Genomic DNA, 21248 nt, shown 5'->3' on the forward strand with positions numbered 1-21248 from the left:
CTGACCAATCAGAGCCTCTTGAGGGCAGACTTTTGGAGGAACTAGGAAATATGACAGTAGTTTTCATGTTAGCTGAGTAGCTGTATATAATTAAAGTAAGATAAATTAAAAAATAAGGTGATTTTTCAGAAATAAAGCATGAGCACACATTGCTTTGCACCCCATAAACACAACCAAGCCTTAAATATACACCCTGGACCACGCCTTTAAAGTATGTTTGGGGGTCACATTAGCTTTTTTTGTTTTGTTCCAGTACACACAAAGGGAATAAACGTGTGTATAGGTAAACATGAGTTAATGCAATACGTTTCTGTTAGAACTACTTGATTTTCTGATCAATTTCAGGGGTGCCAACAATTTTGGCCATGACTGCATGGTTTCCGCTACATTCCCTCTTCCATGGCGGGGCGCCACACCAAAATTCATCCTGCCACGGTTACATTACAGCTTTGGGCACATAGTTTACCTCTTTTTTTTTATGATTTAAATATTAATATTATGGTTCTTCGAGTGTGCCAGTTTAGGTTCAGTTAAAACACAATTCAGATTTTTTTTATTATATGTGTTAAAAAAGTGTCATGTTGGGGGCGTGTCCACAGTTCGCTGATTTAGGGGTGTGTTGTTTCACATGTAAATTAGTTTCGGCTTCCCGCCAACGTAACAAGGGGGCGGGGCCATGAGCTCACCCGCTCTGCGTTTGCAACAGAGTCTGACAGGCAGACTGCAAGAACGAGCTGGAGTGAGAGGTTTAGCATTTAGTCGTACATGTACGACCGGACACAGGCCAAGCAGAGAGTACAAAATCATTTGTGTCTTTGTACAGTTTACAGCCAACTGTGTGCTAGTTTCAAGTGCCGAGCTTGTACACAGAAACGAATAACCACGCACACTGAATTACTTTGACTGAGGCACCGATGCGCCGCTCGAAGCCGCGACACGGCACACCAGACACTCTCTGTGGTGCGGCAGATACATAAAGTGTCCCGAATCGTCGCGCCACGCATTTTTGAATTCTAAACATAGTTTCTGCAGCGGTCCGCGGCGCCAGCCGTCGACTTGAGTGTACCCTGATAGAAACGTTGTTTAGAATCTAAAACGCATGCTAGTTAAGATCACAGGGAGCTTCTGACTCAATGAGAAGTACACATTGTTTGCAAACCTACCTAAAGATACAACCAATAATTCCGATTAGAGCGATAATGTGGAGAATATTGCTCTTGTGTGAGCCCAATGACTTGCATCTAAAAATAGAGCTAGGGTGTTCCTTTAGTGATATCGCTTCGACTCACGCTGAAAATGGCGGACGTGAATCAACAAACTGAGGATATGATGACGCGCCGTCAATCAATATTGGTGGGCGGGGGGACCGCTCTCCTACGTAAAGTTGCGGTCGGTTTGAAAACCGCTCCAACTGGTCCACCGTTTTTTATGTTGTTAAATTGAAAAAAAAGCACTTGGGGTGCTTATATCAGCCCAACATGACGGCTATACACCGTACATGCACATATGTCTGTCCAAACAGCTTGAAAAGTAGATTTTTTTTACCATAGGTGCCATTTAAAACATTCAGTCGTTGTTGTTGTTTTTTAATAGCAGGTTATAAATCACACCAAAATGTGTTAAAAGGTAAGTGAATTATAACAGCGCAAACTTTTCTGTAATCGTAGTAGTGCTGTGCGTGATTTGTTTAACCATTTAAAGTGACATACTGGCTGGCTAACTGACTGACAGGGCTGCGTGATGCGTGAGGCCAGCAAACACGATGTAGCTTTCAGTTAAGATGCACAGTTTCAATCATTATACTTTATAGATAAAGGTCTATGCATACAATGACTTTATCTTGCTGGAGTTTAGAGCCGCTTCACTTTACTTCAGGACGCATCAATGATCGTAACGAACAGAGAAAATTGGCGTGCAAGCAAACAGATTTGCGTGCTCGTATTACATAAATGCGATCTCGACTTATAATACTGCGCTCACGACATTTGTCATTGAAATAACGCCATTGGTAGTTGGTAGATCTGTGTAAAAGGTCTGCCGGCACAGATGGAAAAAATCCTAGAGGAAACACTGGACTGTATAATGTTTTTAATGACCATGATATCTGCTAAAAAAATATTCAATGTAGTTCTTCAGGGGGAGGGGGTGGGAATCACCAATATGGCCAGAAGGTGAGTAGAACTGCAAATCTTCAATTTCTAGTGAACTATCCCTTTAAGAACTCTGAAAACAATCACAGTGAAAACTCAACAGGGCTTTATGACTACATTAAAACAGCTCTGCTACATTTTGTTAACAGTTGAACAGTTTCTAAAACTTTGGACACCTTTTTGTCATTAAACGTTGTTTAAATAAAGAGTTATAAGCATGAAATTCAAATCCTCTTCAGTAATATTAGTGTTCTAGATCAGTGTTTCCCAACCGTGTTCCTGAAGGCACACCAACAGTACACATTTTCAAGCTCTCCCTAATCCAACACACCTGAATCAACTCACCAGAACATCAGAAGAGACTCCAAAACCTGAAGTGAATGGGTGAGATAAGGGAGACATCCAAAATATGTTCGTGTTGGTGTGCCTCCAGGAACAGGGTTGGGAAACACTGTTCTAGATAATCAACAGCAATTATTAACCACAACACTAATTGTGCGACAGCTCTTTTAGTATAGTTATTTGTACTCGTCTTACAGTTACAAGTTGCAGTGTTTTGGACGTCAAATATCGGACGCCAAATAAAATGTTGGCCATTACAAGAAGAGATACGTGACCTGGGAGATGTCGAACAATAACGTACTATAATAATAAGAACAAAAGTCTTCAAAACTGAAATTAAAAGGAAACTCAATACCACGAGCACTCGCTCTAAAACACACGTTTCTTAAATCCTGCGCGATTCAAGACAAGACTCGCAAGTTTAAATACTCACATCCCATCGCTGACATTGACGTAAAAACCACCGTAAGTTAAAAGTGACTCACAGTTACTAAGTTCTGCGCGGCGCTCCGTTTTAAGCCTTCATATGGGTTAATAACACAGAACGCAAAACTGGTGTAGGGATTGCTTGGTTTCTGAGGTTGGCTTGCCGGTGTTGGAAGACAGATGCGTGGCGTGCTTTGGCACTCTAATCTTCGTCGTCCTCCTCGTCCTCGCTTATGGCCTGTCCGCGGGCGGCGTAGGTGTAGCCGGATAGGGCGCTGCTGTGGTGCGAGGATGGGGAGGATGGCGGGGAGGTTTTGGTGAAGAAGGGCAGACGGAAGGTTGGGGAAGGCGAGCGCTCTCGTGTGGGACTGCTGCTGGGACTCTGCCTCGGACTGATGGCCTGAAGCATTCGACCTTTGCCCTCCTTCAGCATGTGCTTCTGTTGAAGACCAACGATACACACAGGTCAAGACAAATGTTTACATACACCTTGCAGAATCTACAGGATGGCCCTATAGTTTCAGTGAAATAAGAGGGATCATCACGAAACACCAAAACACCTTTTTTGAGCTGTTGACAGTCATACATGTGTCCCACGCTGCTAAAAACACTATTAGGACACATATATTTCATTAAAAAAGTGAAATATAGGTTGTTTTTTGGTTATTTCGAGCAAATTCGTTCTTCCAGTATGAAATGAATTTTTGAAGCTGCGTCACGCCGATTAGATACTTGCGTGTATTCTAGCGTGGAGAGTGGACGTCTGTACCTGCGAGTACATCGTGACATCTCCGAGTGTGCAGCATTAATTCTTGAGATAGACTTGGTTCAAACCAATCAGCGCCCTCTATTGTGTATGCGGTGCAACTTCATTAATATGCATGATAGCTTCGAAGACAGTTTTTACCTGTTACAGTGTTCAGACGGCAGAGAGACGCCACGTTGTGTTGCCAAAACAGGTGGAGTGGAAGAACAACTGATCTGGTTGTCAGTGTTAGGATAGTGTTAGCAACAGGATAGTAACACAGCGCTTTCTGACGCTAGCTACCGAGTGCATCTAAGCTACAGAGAAACGAAAAATAAAATAAACGTGAAATTAAAATAAACATTTTAGATGTTAGCTTCAGTGTGTAAATTTTAAAGGATGTCTAAAAAGCTCATGTGCTCCAAAACAGTGACAAAAGTCATGTTTATAAAATATAAAACTGGTATAAACATCTAAAGCTTGTAGTTTGTCACTTCCGCCTAAATCGATCAATGTTTTTTTCACGTCACCTCATACATCAGTTTCTCATCAAATATTGACCAATCAAAAGCTCTCTAGTATCTGACATGCCCCGCCCCCTTCAAGACACTTCTCATTTGACGCACTTGAGCTCAATCACTCTCACTGGCAGATCTGTGATGAAACTAAACACTATTGGCTATCTATCCCACCCTATCTATGTCCCACCCTCTCAACCTTTAAAGGTTCAAGACACCCTATAGTACTTTTTTTGGAAATTTTAACAGATTCAAACTAACCTTTCATTTCAAACTAACCTAAAAATGTCAAATAAATAAAAACATTTAAGAACAAGGCTTAGTGGCTCAATGTATTACTACAATCTTTTAAAAAACTAACGACAGTAAACACTTTAATGGTATATTATACAATCACGTACATGTGGTCAGACCACAAACAAATCGTATATTTAATGAAGTGTTAAGCGTTTGTCTTAAAGAAAACCCCATCTAAGCAAAATGGCAGCAGGCATCTCTAGGTCCGCCTCTTTGCCCATTTTTGGCTACCCCAGAGTGACGTGCTGCCAAAATGGCAACGGTTGGCCCCGCCCACTTGCAGCTTCATTTGCGCTCTTCAGAAACCTTTGGGGGACATCACGGATACTACGTCCATATTTTTCTACAGTCTAGTATCCACCAAGAGACAAAGTTCTGTATCTTTAGAGAACATTTTTAATTTTCATGTTTTTTATTCTATATTTTACACACAAATGTCTTAAGGTTTTAAGGGTTTTATCTCCATTCACTCACACTTAGGTGGTTCTAAATGTGACTGATTTCTTTCTTCTGTTGAACACAAAGCAAGATATTCTGAAGAATGTTGAAAACACAGCCTTTGACCTCTGTAGTATGGTTTGTTCATACTATGTACGGATGTCAAAGGCACTTTTTTATGGAGGATATGTTATTTATGACAAACCATCCTGTTATTGACATCATGTCTTCATGTAACCATTTTATTTTATTCATGGCATGATAGTTAAATAAAGTATTTTCTCTGTCAAAATGCATCATTAGCTTGACAACATGCTTAAAATAAACATTTTTTTTTAATCAACTGAGACATGTTTCTCATGATTCATATCAGTGGTGATATTGTGGCCCAATTCTATTTTTGTACCCCTACCCCTTTCTCTTGGCCCTAAAAACTGAGGGTTAAGGGAAGGGCTTTAAAATTTACCCCTAAGAATTGGGACAGCACCTGCACATGTCATCGATCTCTTGCTTCATATGAGATCAGACGATCGGGACTGCTGTAGTTATACCAGTTGCTTTATTTTTTGGTATTTATCTTCAGGAAATCACTGAAGGCATATATTATGTTATCATAACGATCTAATGTGGCAACATTAATCGTAAAACTGTGCATTTAACACAGTGGTCATATTCCTCTATGTAAACACACGAAAACAACACTAACATTATAGCAGACACTGTAAAAAGCTCATTCTCAGCCACTAGACTTTTCTGACAGGGTATTTGAGTGTCATCGAGTGTCAGAATATTGTGGAACTGCTATACAGGAGTTATGATTATGGATTATAGATCGCGAAATTTAGCATTTTTTTAAAAGCATGACAGTAAAATACGAACGTGGATATGAATATATTAAAACACGTGCTTGTTTGTTGTAAAAATCCATAATAATGACAAAAAAAAAAAACACTAATTTGTGGATCTTACTTCTGGGTTCAGTTATACTGCCAATGTGGCTGGAGTATTCTGGGAAACTTTTTACCCCTTGGTTTCGAATGTGGACCTGAAAAATCTTTATCTGTATTCACCCCTTCCCCTTAGCCCTACACATTCAAGCTAAAGAGAATTGGGACACCCCTACCCCTTCACAAGGAACGCGTAAAAACGAGGGTTAGGGGTATGGGGAAGGGCTTAAGGCTGATTTATACTTCTGCTTCAAGCACACACGTCTGCTATGGCGCGGCCTACGCATGGATGAATAGCCCTCGCAGTGGCCGCAACGACGTGTAGCGCAAGCTCTGTGATTGGTCGGCTTGGTAGCGCTGACGAGTGTGGGCGGGACCAAGAGCCACGCGAGCCCGATTGAGCGATTGTTTACAAGTGTGAAGTCCCGTGAAGGAGCTCCGGACGGAAAGTTTTGTTTTGGGTTTACGTTATGGTTAAAGTTGTTGCACGTCCGCCGGTTCCTGCCTCAAAATCAGCAAGTTTGAACCACTTGTACATTAAGGAAGCATTCAGAAAAAACAAAACACCAGCGAAGAAACTCGACACAGAACTTAAACACCTACTGCCAACTATCGTTCCGGAAGTATTGTTGCAGAGCAACAGAAACAGCGCGCAGAAGTATGATTGCACAGCTATGCGCGTTGCATGCGCTGTGGGCTATGCCGATCACTTGATGCAGAAGTATAAACCAGGCTTTAGGGGTAGAATTGGGATTGGGCCTTTAAGTGTTGTGCAGCCCATGCAAAGCGTTCGAACTCGGTTAAAAAGGAGTAAACATTTTTTATTTGTGGACAGAGCTATTGTTAAAGGACACTCACCAGTGCTCCCTCCGGTCCAAACATCTGCAGGAAGTTGCCAATAAATTCCCGGGACTTCTCTTCCCATTTCTGGATGAGGTCGATGCTCTTCTCCTCCACCTTCTGCACAAACTCTTTACTTTTCTCCTCCACGTCCTTCACCTTCTTCTTCACCTTGTCCACACGCTCCTGAAGGTTGTACTTCTTTTCCTGGGTGAGACACACAGCAGCTCATTATAATATAATAAAACATTTATTTATAGGAATTATGCAATCTAATTATTTATTTTTCACTAATATTTCCTTTAGATATACAGTTGAAGTCAGAATTATAAGCATCTACATCTACACATTTTAAGCACGAGATGTTGTAACATTATTTAATCCTTCATTTAATCATCACGATGCTGTCAGTCGTGCGACTGGCACCACGTTCACCATCGCTAAAGAGCATGCATAATTCTAATATTGCAGCTCGTGAAAATACCGTTACTGCTATTAAGATAACGTATGCAAATAATAAGTTATATGTCAATAGCATTTGTGCAATATCAGACACCACCTGTGAGAACAGCACAGTTATTATCGTTAACTCAGTTCATCTCATTCACGTCAAGCAGTGCCTGCAGGGCCGGTGAGATCATGCAGAGTTTTGTTTGTTCGTTAGTTGTGATTAGTGTTGCTTTCAAATGCAATTAATCTGTTAATATAAACTTGTAGTAAATGTGCTCATAATTTTTGGGGGGTGTGACTAAATTGTCAGGTTTGCCTACATTTAAGTTAGGAGCACCGGTGCTACCAAGAAAAAAGGTTACTTTCGAGCCTTGAGTGTGTATGGGTGTTTTCCAATAATGGCATGCAGCTGGAAGGGCAGCTGCTGCGTAGAACATATGCTGGATAAGTTGGCGGTTCATTCCGCTGTGGCGACCACAGATTTTATAAAAGGACTAAGCCAAAAAGAAAATGAATGAATAAATGATCTAGTTCAAACTGCTTAAACGCAAAACAAACTTCAATTTGGCCGGATATTTTCAAAATGATGTCACTTTAGTTTTTTCTTCGATTTCGATTAAAGTATACAGGGGCCTTTAATTCTGTGGTATAAGGAATAACAGGCTTTTTAATTTCATTTCGCATTAAAAAAAAAAGTTCATATTTAAAATATGGTCTGCATGTAGTCCGTCAGCCTTATATTAGCACGACTCTAATAAATAATTGAATTATTCCTTCAGAAAAAAAACCTCAATGGGAGTATTGGCCAAATTTTATCATCACACGCAGTCAGAAATTGTACTGAAGCGGGGGTGGTACCTTTTCAACGTAAGCGTATCGGTATAAAAGTGTACCTAAAGTGTACTCACTAAAAAGTCTAAATAAAGCTTCTCTTTAAACCTCCTGAAAAGTTATCAACATCGAGACAGTTTTTGTACCTTTATTTCAGAATGCATTTTACATAAATTCAGAATGTTTTTTTTTTTTAAACTTTTAACTCAATTTAATACAGTAACTCTTGTGGGAAAATGTCAGCAGTTGGTACAGACTTTCTGTATCACCTTTGGTTGGAATGCCCCTTGCAGATTTGAGCTTACAGACCTGTTGCTTTGAAAACAACTCCTGGATGAGTTTTAAAGAAAGAAACTATGCTGGATTGTGTCAAATCCTCAATAATCAAATGCAGCTAATTGAGTAATCCACATATGAAGAACAGACTCTAGATTATTCCTCTTTTTTTTGGCATCTAGGTTTCATTCTCAGTGCACAGATCTGATTTTTAGCTCACCGGTTTCCACTTCACCTCCATTCAGATGTCCAAATTTACATTAATCTCCCAACCAAAAAGATTCCAGTGATTCACTTTAATAGTTTCCAAATCGGTGACACTACATCTGTGGACCAGAACTAGACACGGACTTGACAAGAAAGAATAAGTACAAAATGTCTTTCCAAACAAGACAAGCTTTGTCTTCTTATGCGAGCACACAGATGTCTGTCATAAGAACAGTGCCAATGTAAACACGGCCATAGACATGATTTTTACGTTCTACCAGTAAACAAATGCTTATAATGAGCGCTTACATTGATGAAGCTGACGTTGAGCTCTTTTGCAGTGTAGCCACGTTGAAGATTCCGTCTGACGTACACATCATAATCTCGCACGATGCGTGTGATGATGTCAGAGGTGGAGATGCCCTCTGTCCTTTGGGTTGGTGCAAACATTCCTGGGAAATCCCATAGTAAAAAAAATTAAGGGGATGTTTACATGACAACTAAACAAATAAAGGTGAATTGAATTGAATTGGTTTGTTCTGTGGCTATTTTTTACGGGAAAAAATCTTAAGGGGGTTGATTATATTGATCTTAGGAGTTATATACATCTTTAAAACATATATTTTTATTATAGCCAAGCTAAAAGAAAAAAATACTTTTTTTCCAGATAATAAATATAATAGTGTAAAATAAATAAAAATAAATATTGTGAAAAAAGATCTTCCTCTTCAGAAATACTGAAAATGTATATAATTATAATAATGAAAAAAATAATGATTTGTCTTCATAGTTTTTGTTAACGAAATTAAACACAACAACTTCTGAAAACCATCCAAATAAGAAAGTGCTCCATGATAAGTTCATTGGGTCTTCGATCGTTCTTAAATTTCAGGTATAAAGATTTTAAATGTCAGTTTCTGAAGCTGTTCTTCTCACCTGCATCTTTGATGTCCTTGTAAACATCATCACTGTCAGCTGAGGAGTATGGGATATCATCATGGGCCACAAAGTCAATCTGAAATATCAAAGTACATCACAATGTCTTTACATAATATATGATAGTATTTCAAATAATGTGGAGCGTTACACTCAGCTCTCTTTTATTATACCCGATGTTTGGTGAGGAACTCGGGTGTGAGAGTCCATGGGGCATTCCGGACCACCTCATCCACATAACGACAGTGACTAACTGCATCATAGCGCTCGTCCTCGTTCATGACGGTGAAGCCCTTTAGCTTGTGTGTGAGGTCATCACTGCACACTGCAGAGAGGTGGGGGAGACACTAAATGCAGCGCTGACATTAAGAAGGACACCGTGTTAAATGATCACAATGAGAAACACTCCAATGCTGCATCCCAGTCCGATGACTCCACATTGTGCACAATGAAAGTCCACGTGAACTAGTGGTGTAACGGCTCACAAATCTCACAGTTCGATTTACATTGTTTTTTGTTTAGATCGGACCATTTTTCAGACAAATGTAATTTGCTTTCCATTTATTAGAAAAACAGTACTGCAAGAAACTTTTGGTTTTCACAAAGAGAGCTTAAAACCTGTAATTTTATTCAAAATAAAATGAAGAATCAGCTGAATAAAAGTTGAAACTACAGATATGTTTTTGAGGGTGTGAGCAAGACAAAACTTGAATACTTGAAATGTGAGCAGGAGAAAATCATATATATTTTGGTGCGAGCAGTACTGAAAAATCTGTCCCACCTCTTTAGCTTAGTCCCTTAATTATCAGGGATTGCCACTGCGGAATGAACCACCAACTATTCCAGCATATGTTATACACAGCGGACACCCTTCCAGCCACAGCCCAGTATTGGGAAACACCCATACACTCTCACATTCACACACACACATACACTATGGCCAAATTTGTTTACCCAATTCACCTATAGCGCATGTCTTTGGACTGTGGGGGAAACCGGAGCACCCGAAGGAAATCCACACCAACACGGAGAACATGCAAACTCCACACAGAAATGCCAACTGGTCCAGCTGGGACTCGAATCAGCGATCTTTTTGCTGTGAGGCAACAGTGCTAACCACTGAGCCACCGTGCTGCCCGTACTGTGATGTTTTTAAATGTAAAACTATGCAGATGGTGCCCTGTGGCATGGCAGGATTTAGAAGAATGCCCTGACTGCCCAAATTATGCAGGAATTTTTTTTTTTTTATTAGCGAGCTCCACAAAATTTAGCTTAATTTGCTTTAAATTCAGTGATCACGGAAATACAAAATCCTGGAGGGTCTGGTAAGAGTAAAGAATATTGTGGCTGAAACTAATGTCAACAGAGAAGGACTGCAACTCCAAACGTGGAAGTAAATATTCATAAGTGATTGCAAACATTATTTTATTCAGTGGATTAACTGTTCAGGTAAAGAATAACATTGAGAACTAGCAAAATAAACATTAAACACTTTGATTACACATTGATTTATTGCTGAAAAGTTCAGGATTACTTACCACCTACGATAAGGTGAGTGTTTGGGAAGAGGCATTTAGCCTGCATGAGAGCACGAGCATGTCCTGAGTGGAACATGTCGAAGATACCATCAGCGTACACCCGCACAGGTCTGTCTGCTAAAAAACAAAATGAGACAAATACTGTACTTTTTACAAGCTGACACAGTGCTGTGAGTGATATTTAGATAAATATGTAAATATGTGCTGCGCTCTTTCCTCTCAATAACAATCCTCTCATAGAAATGTGGATTTGTTTCTACAAAACTTTGCAATTCAGCAACATCATGTCGACAGAAGAGGTCATGACTATCAGTGGTGGAACTGAAAAAGTACACAAAAATCTGGCAAGTATCTCTTCTAAATACTACTCAAAATGAGTAAAAAGTAGCCCATCTACAAGTATGAGTAGAGAGTATTACGCTGTAAAAACTAGTCCACCTTACACTACTGTATATTAAAAATGGGTGTTTCTAAGTGCAAGTTAAATAATTTGTCATTCATGGACTATACATTTAAAATGTGATATTGATTTGATGTGAGAACACATTTTATTAAAGGGATAGTTCACCCAAAAATGAAAATGACTTTCACTGAACACAAAAGAAGATATTTTGAAGAACTGACTTCCAAAGCAAGGAAAATGGCTATATATATACATATATATATATATACATATATATGTATATACATACATATAATAATACATATATATATATATACACACACATATATATATTTGTTAGATTAGTTTGAGTGTTTTGCCAGTTGTTAATTTGTTTAGTTCGGGTGTCGTATACACTGGAGATTTCGGTGTTTATTTGTATTTATTTTTGACGCCTAGTTTAGACTTTAGTTTTAAGGATTGTTTTGTTTTGTTAATTTCTTTGATTTGGCTTACACTCGTTGTTTTTGTTTAAAGATAATTATGAATGTTTATTTCTTTCTTTTTCCTCTCCCATTACTGTTACATAATTTTCAACTATTGAGTAAAAAGCTTAAATAGAGAATTGATTCTTGCCTCATCCTTGATCTGTCGCACACATTACACCCGTCTCACTTAAATGTTACAGCATCCCACTAAAACCTCTTAAAAACGTAACAATTTGTATTTTATGTGAAAATTATCTAGGGCGGGACTATTTATTTGATTCTTTTATTTAGTTTATTCTTTTTTTTGATGCTGTTGAAAACACTGCAGGTGTGTGAAGATGCTCTGTTGTTGTGTTCTGTATGTTGTTGTTGTTCGTATGTTAAAATAAATCAGTATTTTAAAATGCAATACTTATTGTGTCAGACACAAAACAGACACGTCAATTCATTTTTAAAATTAAATAATAATTTAATATTAATAAGACCGGTTAACAGTTAATATTCGGTTATCGAGCGGCGGTTGATGGTGGCAAAATTAACTATAATGATCCTATCAATAACTATATCATAATGCAAAAATAGAGCCAATACAAATGCAATACTTGACTGCAAGTCTGTAACTGAAACTAGTACATATTTGAATAGGTGTGTTGTAAGAGATTATCACAAAGGGCAAATAACTTACGTGGCGTGCCTCTGCGAGCTTCCTCTATGGTGACACGCTGATACTGCTTATCTTCCATTGACTCGAGCTGATCTGCATAAGGAGCTGGATATTTCAGACCCTGAGGTGTAAGAAGCATGACAGCCTTTGGTCTCAAATACCATCCCTCATCGCTATATACACATGCTCACACCTTTATCTCACTCACCACTGTGCATCTTTTGAACTTCAGCGGTTTTTCTCCTTCCTCCGGCTCTCCGTTTGAACCATCTCTCTTTCTCTTCCTTGACAGTCGCGCTGAACCGTGGGCCTCCATTCAGGCTCTGTGAAATGATATGGAATTGTTGATAATAATGTAAATTAGGGCTGCACAACACATGATTTCAGCATCAATATTACAACGTGTGCATGTCGCAAGATCTGCAAAGTCGAATTTCAAAAATGAAATCTATTTCACAAACGACGAGGAACCAAAGTTGAAAGGTTTACCCATAAATTTACCAAAACATTTGTCATTTGCATGGTAATATTTAGGGTTTGTGGGCATTTCAAGCATGTTTAAAGGGATAGTTCGTCCAAAAATTTAAATTTGCTTATCATTTACTCGCCCTCAAGTGGTTCCAAACCTTTTGAGTTTCTTTCTTCTGTCAAACACTATATTGGATTTTTTAAAGAAAGCTGGCAACCTGTAGCCACGTCTATCCAAGTTTTAGAAACAACAATTAATAACTTGACTTCTAGCTGATCATTTGGTATCAGAAGTAGCTTATATGAATATATATATAGTTGAAGTCAGAATTATTAGCCCACCCTTGAATTTTTTTTAATATTTCCCAAATTATGTTTAACAGAGCAAGGAAATTTTCACAGTATGTCTGATAATATTTTTTCTTCTGGAGAAAGTCTTATTTGTTTTATTTTGGCTAGAATAAAAGCAGTTTTAAAAAAAATTTCTGAACCATTTTAAGGTCAAAATTTTATAGACCCTTTAAGCTTTTTTTTTTTCAATAGTCTACAGAACAAACCATCGTTATACAATAACTTGCCTAATTACAGCCGTGAATTCGTTATTACATTTAGACAGAAATTACATTTCTGGGTGAATTATACCTTATAAATACAGCATGTGACACTTTTAACGCCAATTGAAGGTGTCCATGTTGCTGTGAAGACTTGTGTGTCCACCTTTACTCTTCTCTCCTGACCTTGAAAATATAATTGGCTGAATCGTAGAAAAGCTGAATTAAGAATGTGTGTAGGGTCTAATTGAGATAATCTTTTTTCGATTACTCATGCAGCCCTGTGTCTGAGTGTGCCTCAATCTCCGGCTGCGTCAAATAAACAGCACAGTGACAGACATGAAGGAAGCAGATCTCACGTAACGTTTGTGAGAAATAACACAGTAAGAACTTTCCCACTGATAATTTGATGTATTTGTTGTGGAGTTAATTCAAGCCTTTCTGCAATGATGAGTCACACACAATCTTGTTACAAAGTTCATGCACATACACACAGCACGTGTGTTTAACCGTGTACTGTTTTTGCACTGCAAATGTGACAGGATACACAGTAATCTCCACTGCTGTATAGATATGTTAATGTACAAAATAAACCTGATTTAATGTCCACAAACCGGGATTGAAGAGTCTTCTTTTATAATTGTACTAACATGCGTCTGTGGTGATAAAGACAGTAAAATCGCTGTAATTCATTAAAAACATGCACTGTTTTAAAAAAACATTTTAAACTTGTTCATATTTGATGATCACAGAGAGCTGAACAGATCTTTTAATCCCAGTTGCTTTGCGCACGTCCTGTCTTGTTGATATGAATATACGGGTTACTATGGAGACATGTTAATATGCGGCTGTCAATCAATTCGGTGGGCGGGAAAACTACACTTCTGTTGCGGTGAGCCTCAAAACGGGAGGGATTTGGATCTTATTTTAATGCCAGGAAATAAAAAAAATAGACTTGTCACTCCAATATGACTGTGGACACACTATACTGTACCTACACACAGGTCTGTCCAAACAGCTTACAGAAGATGATTTTTATCATAGGCTTTAACTGAACTTTTTTTAATTACCAGACATCCCAAGTCTCCCGGAAGCTCCGGGAGTCACCCACATATGCACAGACTCCCTGATGCCTGCAAATGAGATATAATGTCCCGTAAATGATGGGACACTATATATTTGGGATATCTGAATTATGCACATAGTTTGTTTAATTACCAATAATACGGCAACGGGTTTACTGTCTTATTTTAAGCAAAGTCAACTAATCGCTTTTGACAGTATATTCGATGAAGGCCATACAGTGTTATTTTACATTTGATTATTCAATTTGTGTACATAAATACTGCTAGATTCCCAGGAAACCACTGTTTATTTAATTAGGATCTTTACTGTATTTATCATTACTTCAATTTATACTATCAATTTAACAAAGTCATCCCATGCAATCTAAAAATTGATTCTTTCCAAATAGAGCTATTCTAGTCATCTCATGAGATTATAACTCAATAAATGTGTATAGCAGAAAAATAAAGTATCCCGATGTAACAGCTGTAATGTAATAGTACACAATATGCTTGATAAAAGCTGCTTGGAGAATGTGTAAAATGGGGAAATCAACAGCAGTATAAACCCAGATGTTGTGTTTCGTAACAGTGAGTTGCAGAAGAGATTAAATGTCAGTGTGTCAGGAGAGCTGGCTGCGGTGCAAACTAGTTGGCTACGGGGAAGACAAATGTTCAGATGTCTTTATGGTCTTCGCACAGGGCAGGCTAAAGAAATGACTGAATCTTGCCGAGAACATGTTTAACTTCAAAATTTTGAGATCAAAGACACTTTCATTGTGGCTTATGAAAATAAAATCTACTCCAAAGTAAATAACTATATGCAACTGCACCATAACAACTGTAAATAGGAAAGAAAAGGACGTATTTATACATAATCAAATGTCTTTTTTTATCAATGGCCAGTTTAATTGTTTTCATTACATATCTATTTCTTTATTTTAATTTAATTAAAATATATATGACTGCTTACCAACTTTATTACTGTTTCATAAAATAAAAAATTACATTTGTGTTGAATTGATTTGAAATTTGTGGAAGGAAAATGCATTATAGTTAAACGTAAGACGAAATATTAATGCAAATGAAAGGCAAATGTATTTTTGGTCTTGTATTGTAAGTGAAACAGAATATAGAAAAAGAGTTGTATTTTTATTGGTTGTAGACTGCTGATCATAATGAGATTAAGAGGACTAAACGAGTCCGGTATTAGATTCTTACAGTATGATAACCTTGGATAAAAATATCACGGTTTCACAGTATCATGGTATTGTGATGACTGCACTAAAATGTATTCTTTTTAAATATCTGGGTAAAACAACACTTTGAAAACAGTATATTTTATTTTTTTAAAGATTTTAAATATTTTGGAGCAGTAAACATGTCATGCTAAATAATGAAAATTAATCATTGACTTCTACTGTATTCATTAGTTTAAAAAAAAACACATTTCTTTACAGTTTAAAACGGCATCTCTATATACCTTGAATACGGGTATCGTCGCATGCCTAGTCCAAATAATAGCTAATAATAACAACAACAAAATAATACAGGACATTTTTAGGAAGAAAGGAGTTTGATTGGATGAAATGACTAGAAAAATCTTGAGAGAAATCCTGTCTGTTCTGATTTTTCATTAGAAGATCTGCTGGTTTCAAAATAAAAAATAAAAATAAAAAAAATAACTGCATTAACTGTTTACCATAAGATCAAGTAAATTGCATTTAGAAAATTTCCATTTAATTTCTTGCTTTTATTTGTTCTTTTTAATAACTTGTTTTGCAGAAAATAACGTATTTATGGTGTAAATACAAAAACGACATTAAAACAAAAAGTATGCAAAGATTTCTGAGTATATTTAGTTAGTTTTGTAAATGTGAGAAAATATACATTCATTCATTCAATTTTTATAGTAAATTCAGTAATATTTGAACAATATGCAAATGTTTAAATCGTTTATTTACAATACAGGTTGTAAAGTAATATTTTCCGCCTTTTCGTAGATACAACTGAGATCGACAACAAGACTTTTGTTAGGCAGTGTAAGAGCAACAAATAATTTCTCGACTTCAAGTTGATCATTTGGAAAAGTGGCAGAAGGTAGATTTTTCACAAATACTGCAGAAGACCTATTGGAACCCACATGGACCCAAGATTCTAAAAGAAATCAGTCAAGTTTGGTGAAAGAAAAATCATGGTTTGGGGTTACATTCAGTATGGGGGCGCGCGAGAGATCTGCAGAGTGGATGGCAACATCAACAGCCTGAGGTACATTTGTGCTGCCCATTACATTACCAAACCACAGAAAAAGGCAAATTCTTCAGCAGGACAGCGCTCATTCTCATACTTCAGCCTCCACATCAAAGTTTCTTAAAGCAAAGAAGGTCAAGGTGCTCCAGGATTGGCCAGCCCAGTCACCAGACATAAACAGTATTGAGCATGTCTGGAGTAAGAAGAAGGAGGAAGCATTGAAGATGAATGCAAAGAATCTAGATGAACTCTGGGAGTCCTGCAAGAACGCTTTCTTTGCCATTCCAGATGACTTTATTAATAAATTATTTGAGTCAATGCAGAGATGTATAGATGCTGTCGTCTAAGCTCATGGGAATCATACACAATATTAATTCTTTTTCCACTGCACCATGACTTTATATTCTATACTGGACATTATTTCTGTTAAGTAACAAGACTTTTGTCTAAGCAAAGTCAGACCTTACTGTCCTAATTAATTAAAAATCTAATTAGGTAATACATTTCATTTTGGTAAAATAAACATAATCTAGAGCAGTGTTTCCCAACCCTGTTCCTGGAGGCACACCAACAGTACATATTTTGGATGTCTCCCTTTTCTGACCCATTAACTTTAGGTGTTGGAGTCTCTTCTGATGTTATGATAAGTTGATTCAGGTGTGTTTGATTAGGGAGAGGTTGAAAATGTGCACTGTTGGTGTGCCTTCAGGAACAGGGTTGGAAAACAGATCTAGAGGCCTTTGTCTTTCATATAAGCCACTTCTAATACCAAATGATCAACTAGAAATCAAGTTATTATTTGTTGTTAGAGGTAGAGTACATTATATGACAGACTCGTTTTGTTTATACCAAACAAGTGGATCTAATTGGATATGTATTGTAAACCTTATAATAATATAGTAAACTTATGAAAGTAATAAAGTAAAAAGCAATGAAGGAAAAGTAAAAACCTAATAATGTTTTAAGTTACTACAATGCTGGATTCCACGCAATTGATTTGTGTTGAAACAACATGAAATGATTAAGTTAACTTATTCGTTTTTACAAATTTAAGTGGATTGAACATAAAACAATGAAGTTGGGCCCAAAAACGTAAATAATTGTTTCAGCTCATTTTAAATAAGTAGTTTGAACAAACAGCAAATGTCATTTTTTGAGTGAATATACTCTTAAAAAACCATTCAGTTTTACCAAAAAATGCCATCAGATTCTGTTTGTATGCAGTCAAAATTATAAGAAAAAAATTATAATTATATATGTTATTATATATATTAAATGGTGCAAATATATACATATTATTAAAAGAAAAACATAATTGAAAAAAAAAACTGAGCTCAACTTAATCTTTCATCTTTGAAAGCAATAACTTGCTAATGATTTATAAAAATGAAATCTATAAATCACAAGCAAACAGGTTTTAGCATACACAATCAAAAATGCAAATCAAAATTCCACAGGTTACGTCACACGTGGAAGAAATCATACATGAAAACAAAACCTGAGCTTAGGTCAACAGGAACACAGCTGTGTGGAAACAGCCTTTGGAAACATTGCCCGAATTCTTCCTCATTCCAGTCATTCTTTTATCTAAACACTGAGCCTTATCATGGTGAATGCATGCTTGAAAGGTGAGTAATGTGACCCATACACAACATTATAACCACTACAACAAACTCACAACTGACAGATGAAGTATACACGAGACTGCATCAAGATTTACCATTAATATACAATCTAAATTAAGGTAATATCATGTTTCAGAACAAACTCTGACAAGGCATATGCGGATATTCAATAATTCAAAATATTGTGATAAGGAACATGCATATTGATATAGTGTGCACTTCAAAATACTGTCAATAATTATTTATTATTTCAACTATTATAGAGCCTTTTAAGAATATTCAGATTATTAGAAGATTAGCACCAAATGCTGAAGACTAGGGCTGTGCGATCAATCGAAATCGAATCACCGTCGCAAATTTGAAACGTTGGCGATATAAAAGGCGGCGATATAAAATATACATGTACAGTTGAAGTCAGAATAACGAATTTGCCTAATAATGCCTAATAACGCATAACGCATTTAAACTGTAGTCATAATGTTGTCCTAACACAAACCGATCAAGTTAACATCATCGTTTTTTTAGAAATTTAAGTAAACATAAAACTGTTTAGTCATGCCAATGAAAACATAAAAGAAACATGAAACATAAAAACTGTGTTGGTTCAACTCATATTAAATAAATAGTTTGAACAAGCAGCGGAAGAAATTTTTTGAGTGTCGCAACGGTAATAAATCTGGCTTTTCACACTGCTGATTTGAATCCATTTAAGTAACATTTATTAATGCACTGTAAAACAAAAATATTTGAAAGTTAGCTCAAACTGTTTGAGGAAACCGATTGCGACAAACAATTAAGTTTTGAAACAATATGGTTCGAGTACTGTATATGACTATGACTATATAAAGAGTCATAAACACGTATAATTTGTGTTGTCAAACCTTTAGAGTATTAGTAACTTAAACATTTTAATTTCAGTTATCAAATCACTACAAGTTCAACAAATTAAGTCCGAACAACTATATAGCTACTCAAATGGTTTAGTTATGCTTCTAGCTCTAGTTAACACAAAAAATATAATTAATTCAACACTCATTCGCTTTGAGTTCTGTTTAATACAATCCGTTCATGAGTTATGATAACTTTTTTCATTGAGTCAAAGTAACCTTTTAAAAAATTATACGTTTAACTAACTTACGTTATTTAGTGATTTTGATTGTTAGGTTTTACAGTTTGAGACTTAATGTTAATGTTAACTGTTGCACTTGCAATGCTTTTTCAAGACTTTTAGCTGAAATATTTGTTTAATCTGAACTTGTATAAAGCAATACACTAGAATTTTTTGGTTAATATACCTGTTAAAATGTAACTTTTTTTGCACCTTTCAAAGTCGTAATAAATAAAACTGTGTATTGTGATAAAACCTTTTGCAATTAATTGCAGAAAGAAAATATCACACCTTAAGAATAGGCATGGGACGATAACCGTTTTCAAGGTATACCGTGGTTTGTAAAAGTCAAGGTTTTAAAACCGCCAAAATTTTCTGCTATACCATTCCTAAGGTATGTGGAAGATTTTTTTTTATTTAGCTTTTTTTTTTTTTAGGACAACAGTATCTCCATCAGAAAAAATATATACAAAAGACGCCATTTTAAATTGTACAGAAATCTGTGCTTTTGACTCTAATGAAGACAGCAGAAGTCAATTATTTATCTTGTGCATAAATTTTGTTTACTAACCATTTTAAAACGTGTCTTTTTTTTAAATGAAAGGTTATGCTAATAAAAATATATATGTATATAACTAGAGTTTGCTTGGTTTAGCACATTATTTTAAAGATGTGGCTAAGAAATAATTGAATTTTAATGGGGCAAGTAAAAAAAATTCACTGATTATCACTGAACATAATTAGCGTTTCACCATGTGAATGTTTGAAATATCATTCATAATGGTTTTAAAAGATCTTTAAAAGTCTTTAATTTGATGTGGTAAAACCTGCAGAAACCTGGTTTTTACCCAGACATTTAAAAAGAATATATTTTACAGCAGTAATCACAATACTGTGGAACTGTGATATTTTTATCCAAGGTTATCATACCGTCAGAATCTTATACCAGCCTATGCCTACTTCAGAAGCCTAGTCTAGACTAGAATACAAACACACAACCTTCACTTTCAAGGGTGTGAAAGGTTCCTCAGACTACTAAAGTATGCACACTTAAGTGCTGTCCCATCTGTGTGTAACAAAAATAGCAACTAGTTCAGAGACAGGGGTGACTGTTACAATGCACCACATTTATATCAAATTTAAATGAAGTAAAAGTTCTGTATCTCAACTTTAAAATATTTATAATAAAAGAAATATTATAAAATACAGCTAACGTATGACACTGGTGTGTTGAATTAATAGTAGAGGTGTCTCTCAAAAAGTAAGGGTCGTTTAAGTTTTAAAACATACAGCTAACTTGGTAAATGCCTTGAGTTCGTGAGACGACATTTATGTCAAGCGGAACGAAACATTAGCTGGTTCTTGTTTACTATCTTTAGGACACACAGAGACACTCATTAGCTGCTTACCCGTGTGCTTTAATGTGCGTTTTGCGGTGAGGTGGTGATAAAAGAGTCTTTGCAGGTGTAGGTTTATGAGTTTCCTCAAGTCGAAGGCTGACAGGAGTCGGAAGCGTATTGCGATTTAAACGTCTTGATATTGGTGATCTCAGACCTTCCGATTTGACAGAAGCCACAAAAGAGACTGGGATCAACTTAATTCAGACCCAAGATGGCAGCGGAGTCAGGGTGACTTCAAAATAAAAGTCCCGACAATGTCTCAGCAAATAAATCCAGAGTCTTTTAAAATAGTTCACAGAATATATTA

At 36.6% G+C, this 21248-nt stretch overlaps 1 protein-coding gene across 2 annotated transcripts; it reads right to left on the minus strand.

Moving 5' to 3' along the window:
- Positions 1–2741: 2741 nt before the first annotated feature.
- Positions 2742–21146, minus strand: pcyt1aa (phosphate cytidylyltransferase 1A, choline a). Of its 2 annotated transcripts, none has more exons than XM_056471693.1 (9): positions 20951–21146; positions 12684–12798; positions 12497–12596; positions 10942–11055; positions 9577–9728; positions 9404–9482; positions 8777–8919; positions 6722–6910; positions 2742–3357 (listed from the first exon to the last, which is right to left on the minus strand). In XM_056471693.1, the coding sequence occupies exons 2-9, from the start codon at positions 12789–12791 to the stop codon at positions 3121–3123; spliced, it is 1122 nt and encodes a 373-aa protein (XP_056327668.1). In that variant the 5' UTR covers positions 12792–12798; positions 20951–21146; the 3' UTR covers positions 2742–3120. The 2 variants fall into 2 exon arrangements, with proteins under 2 accessions (XP_056327668.1, XP_056327660.1); XM_056471685.1 differs by having other exon boundaries at positions 10942–11058.
- Between the last annotated feature and the right edge of the window lie 102 nt (positions 21147–21248).

This window comes from Danio aesculapii, chromosome 2 (assembly GCF_903798145.1).
Source record: "Danio aesculapii chromosome 2, fDanAes4.1, whole genome shotgun sequence".
NCBI classification, from domain to species: Eukaryota; Metazoa; Chordata; class Actinopteri; order Cypriniformes; family Danionidae; genus Danio; species Danio aesculapii.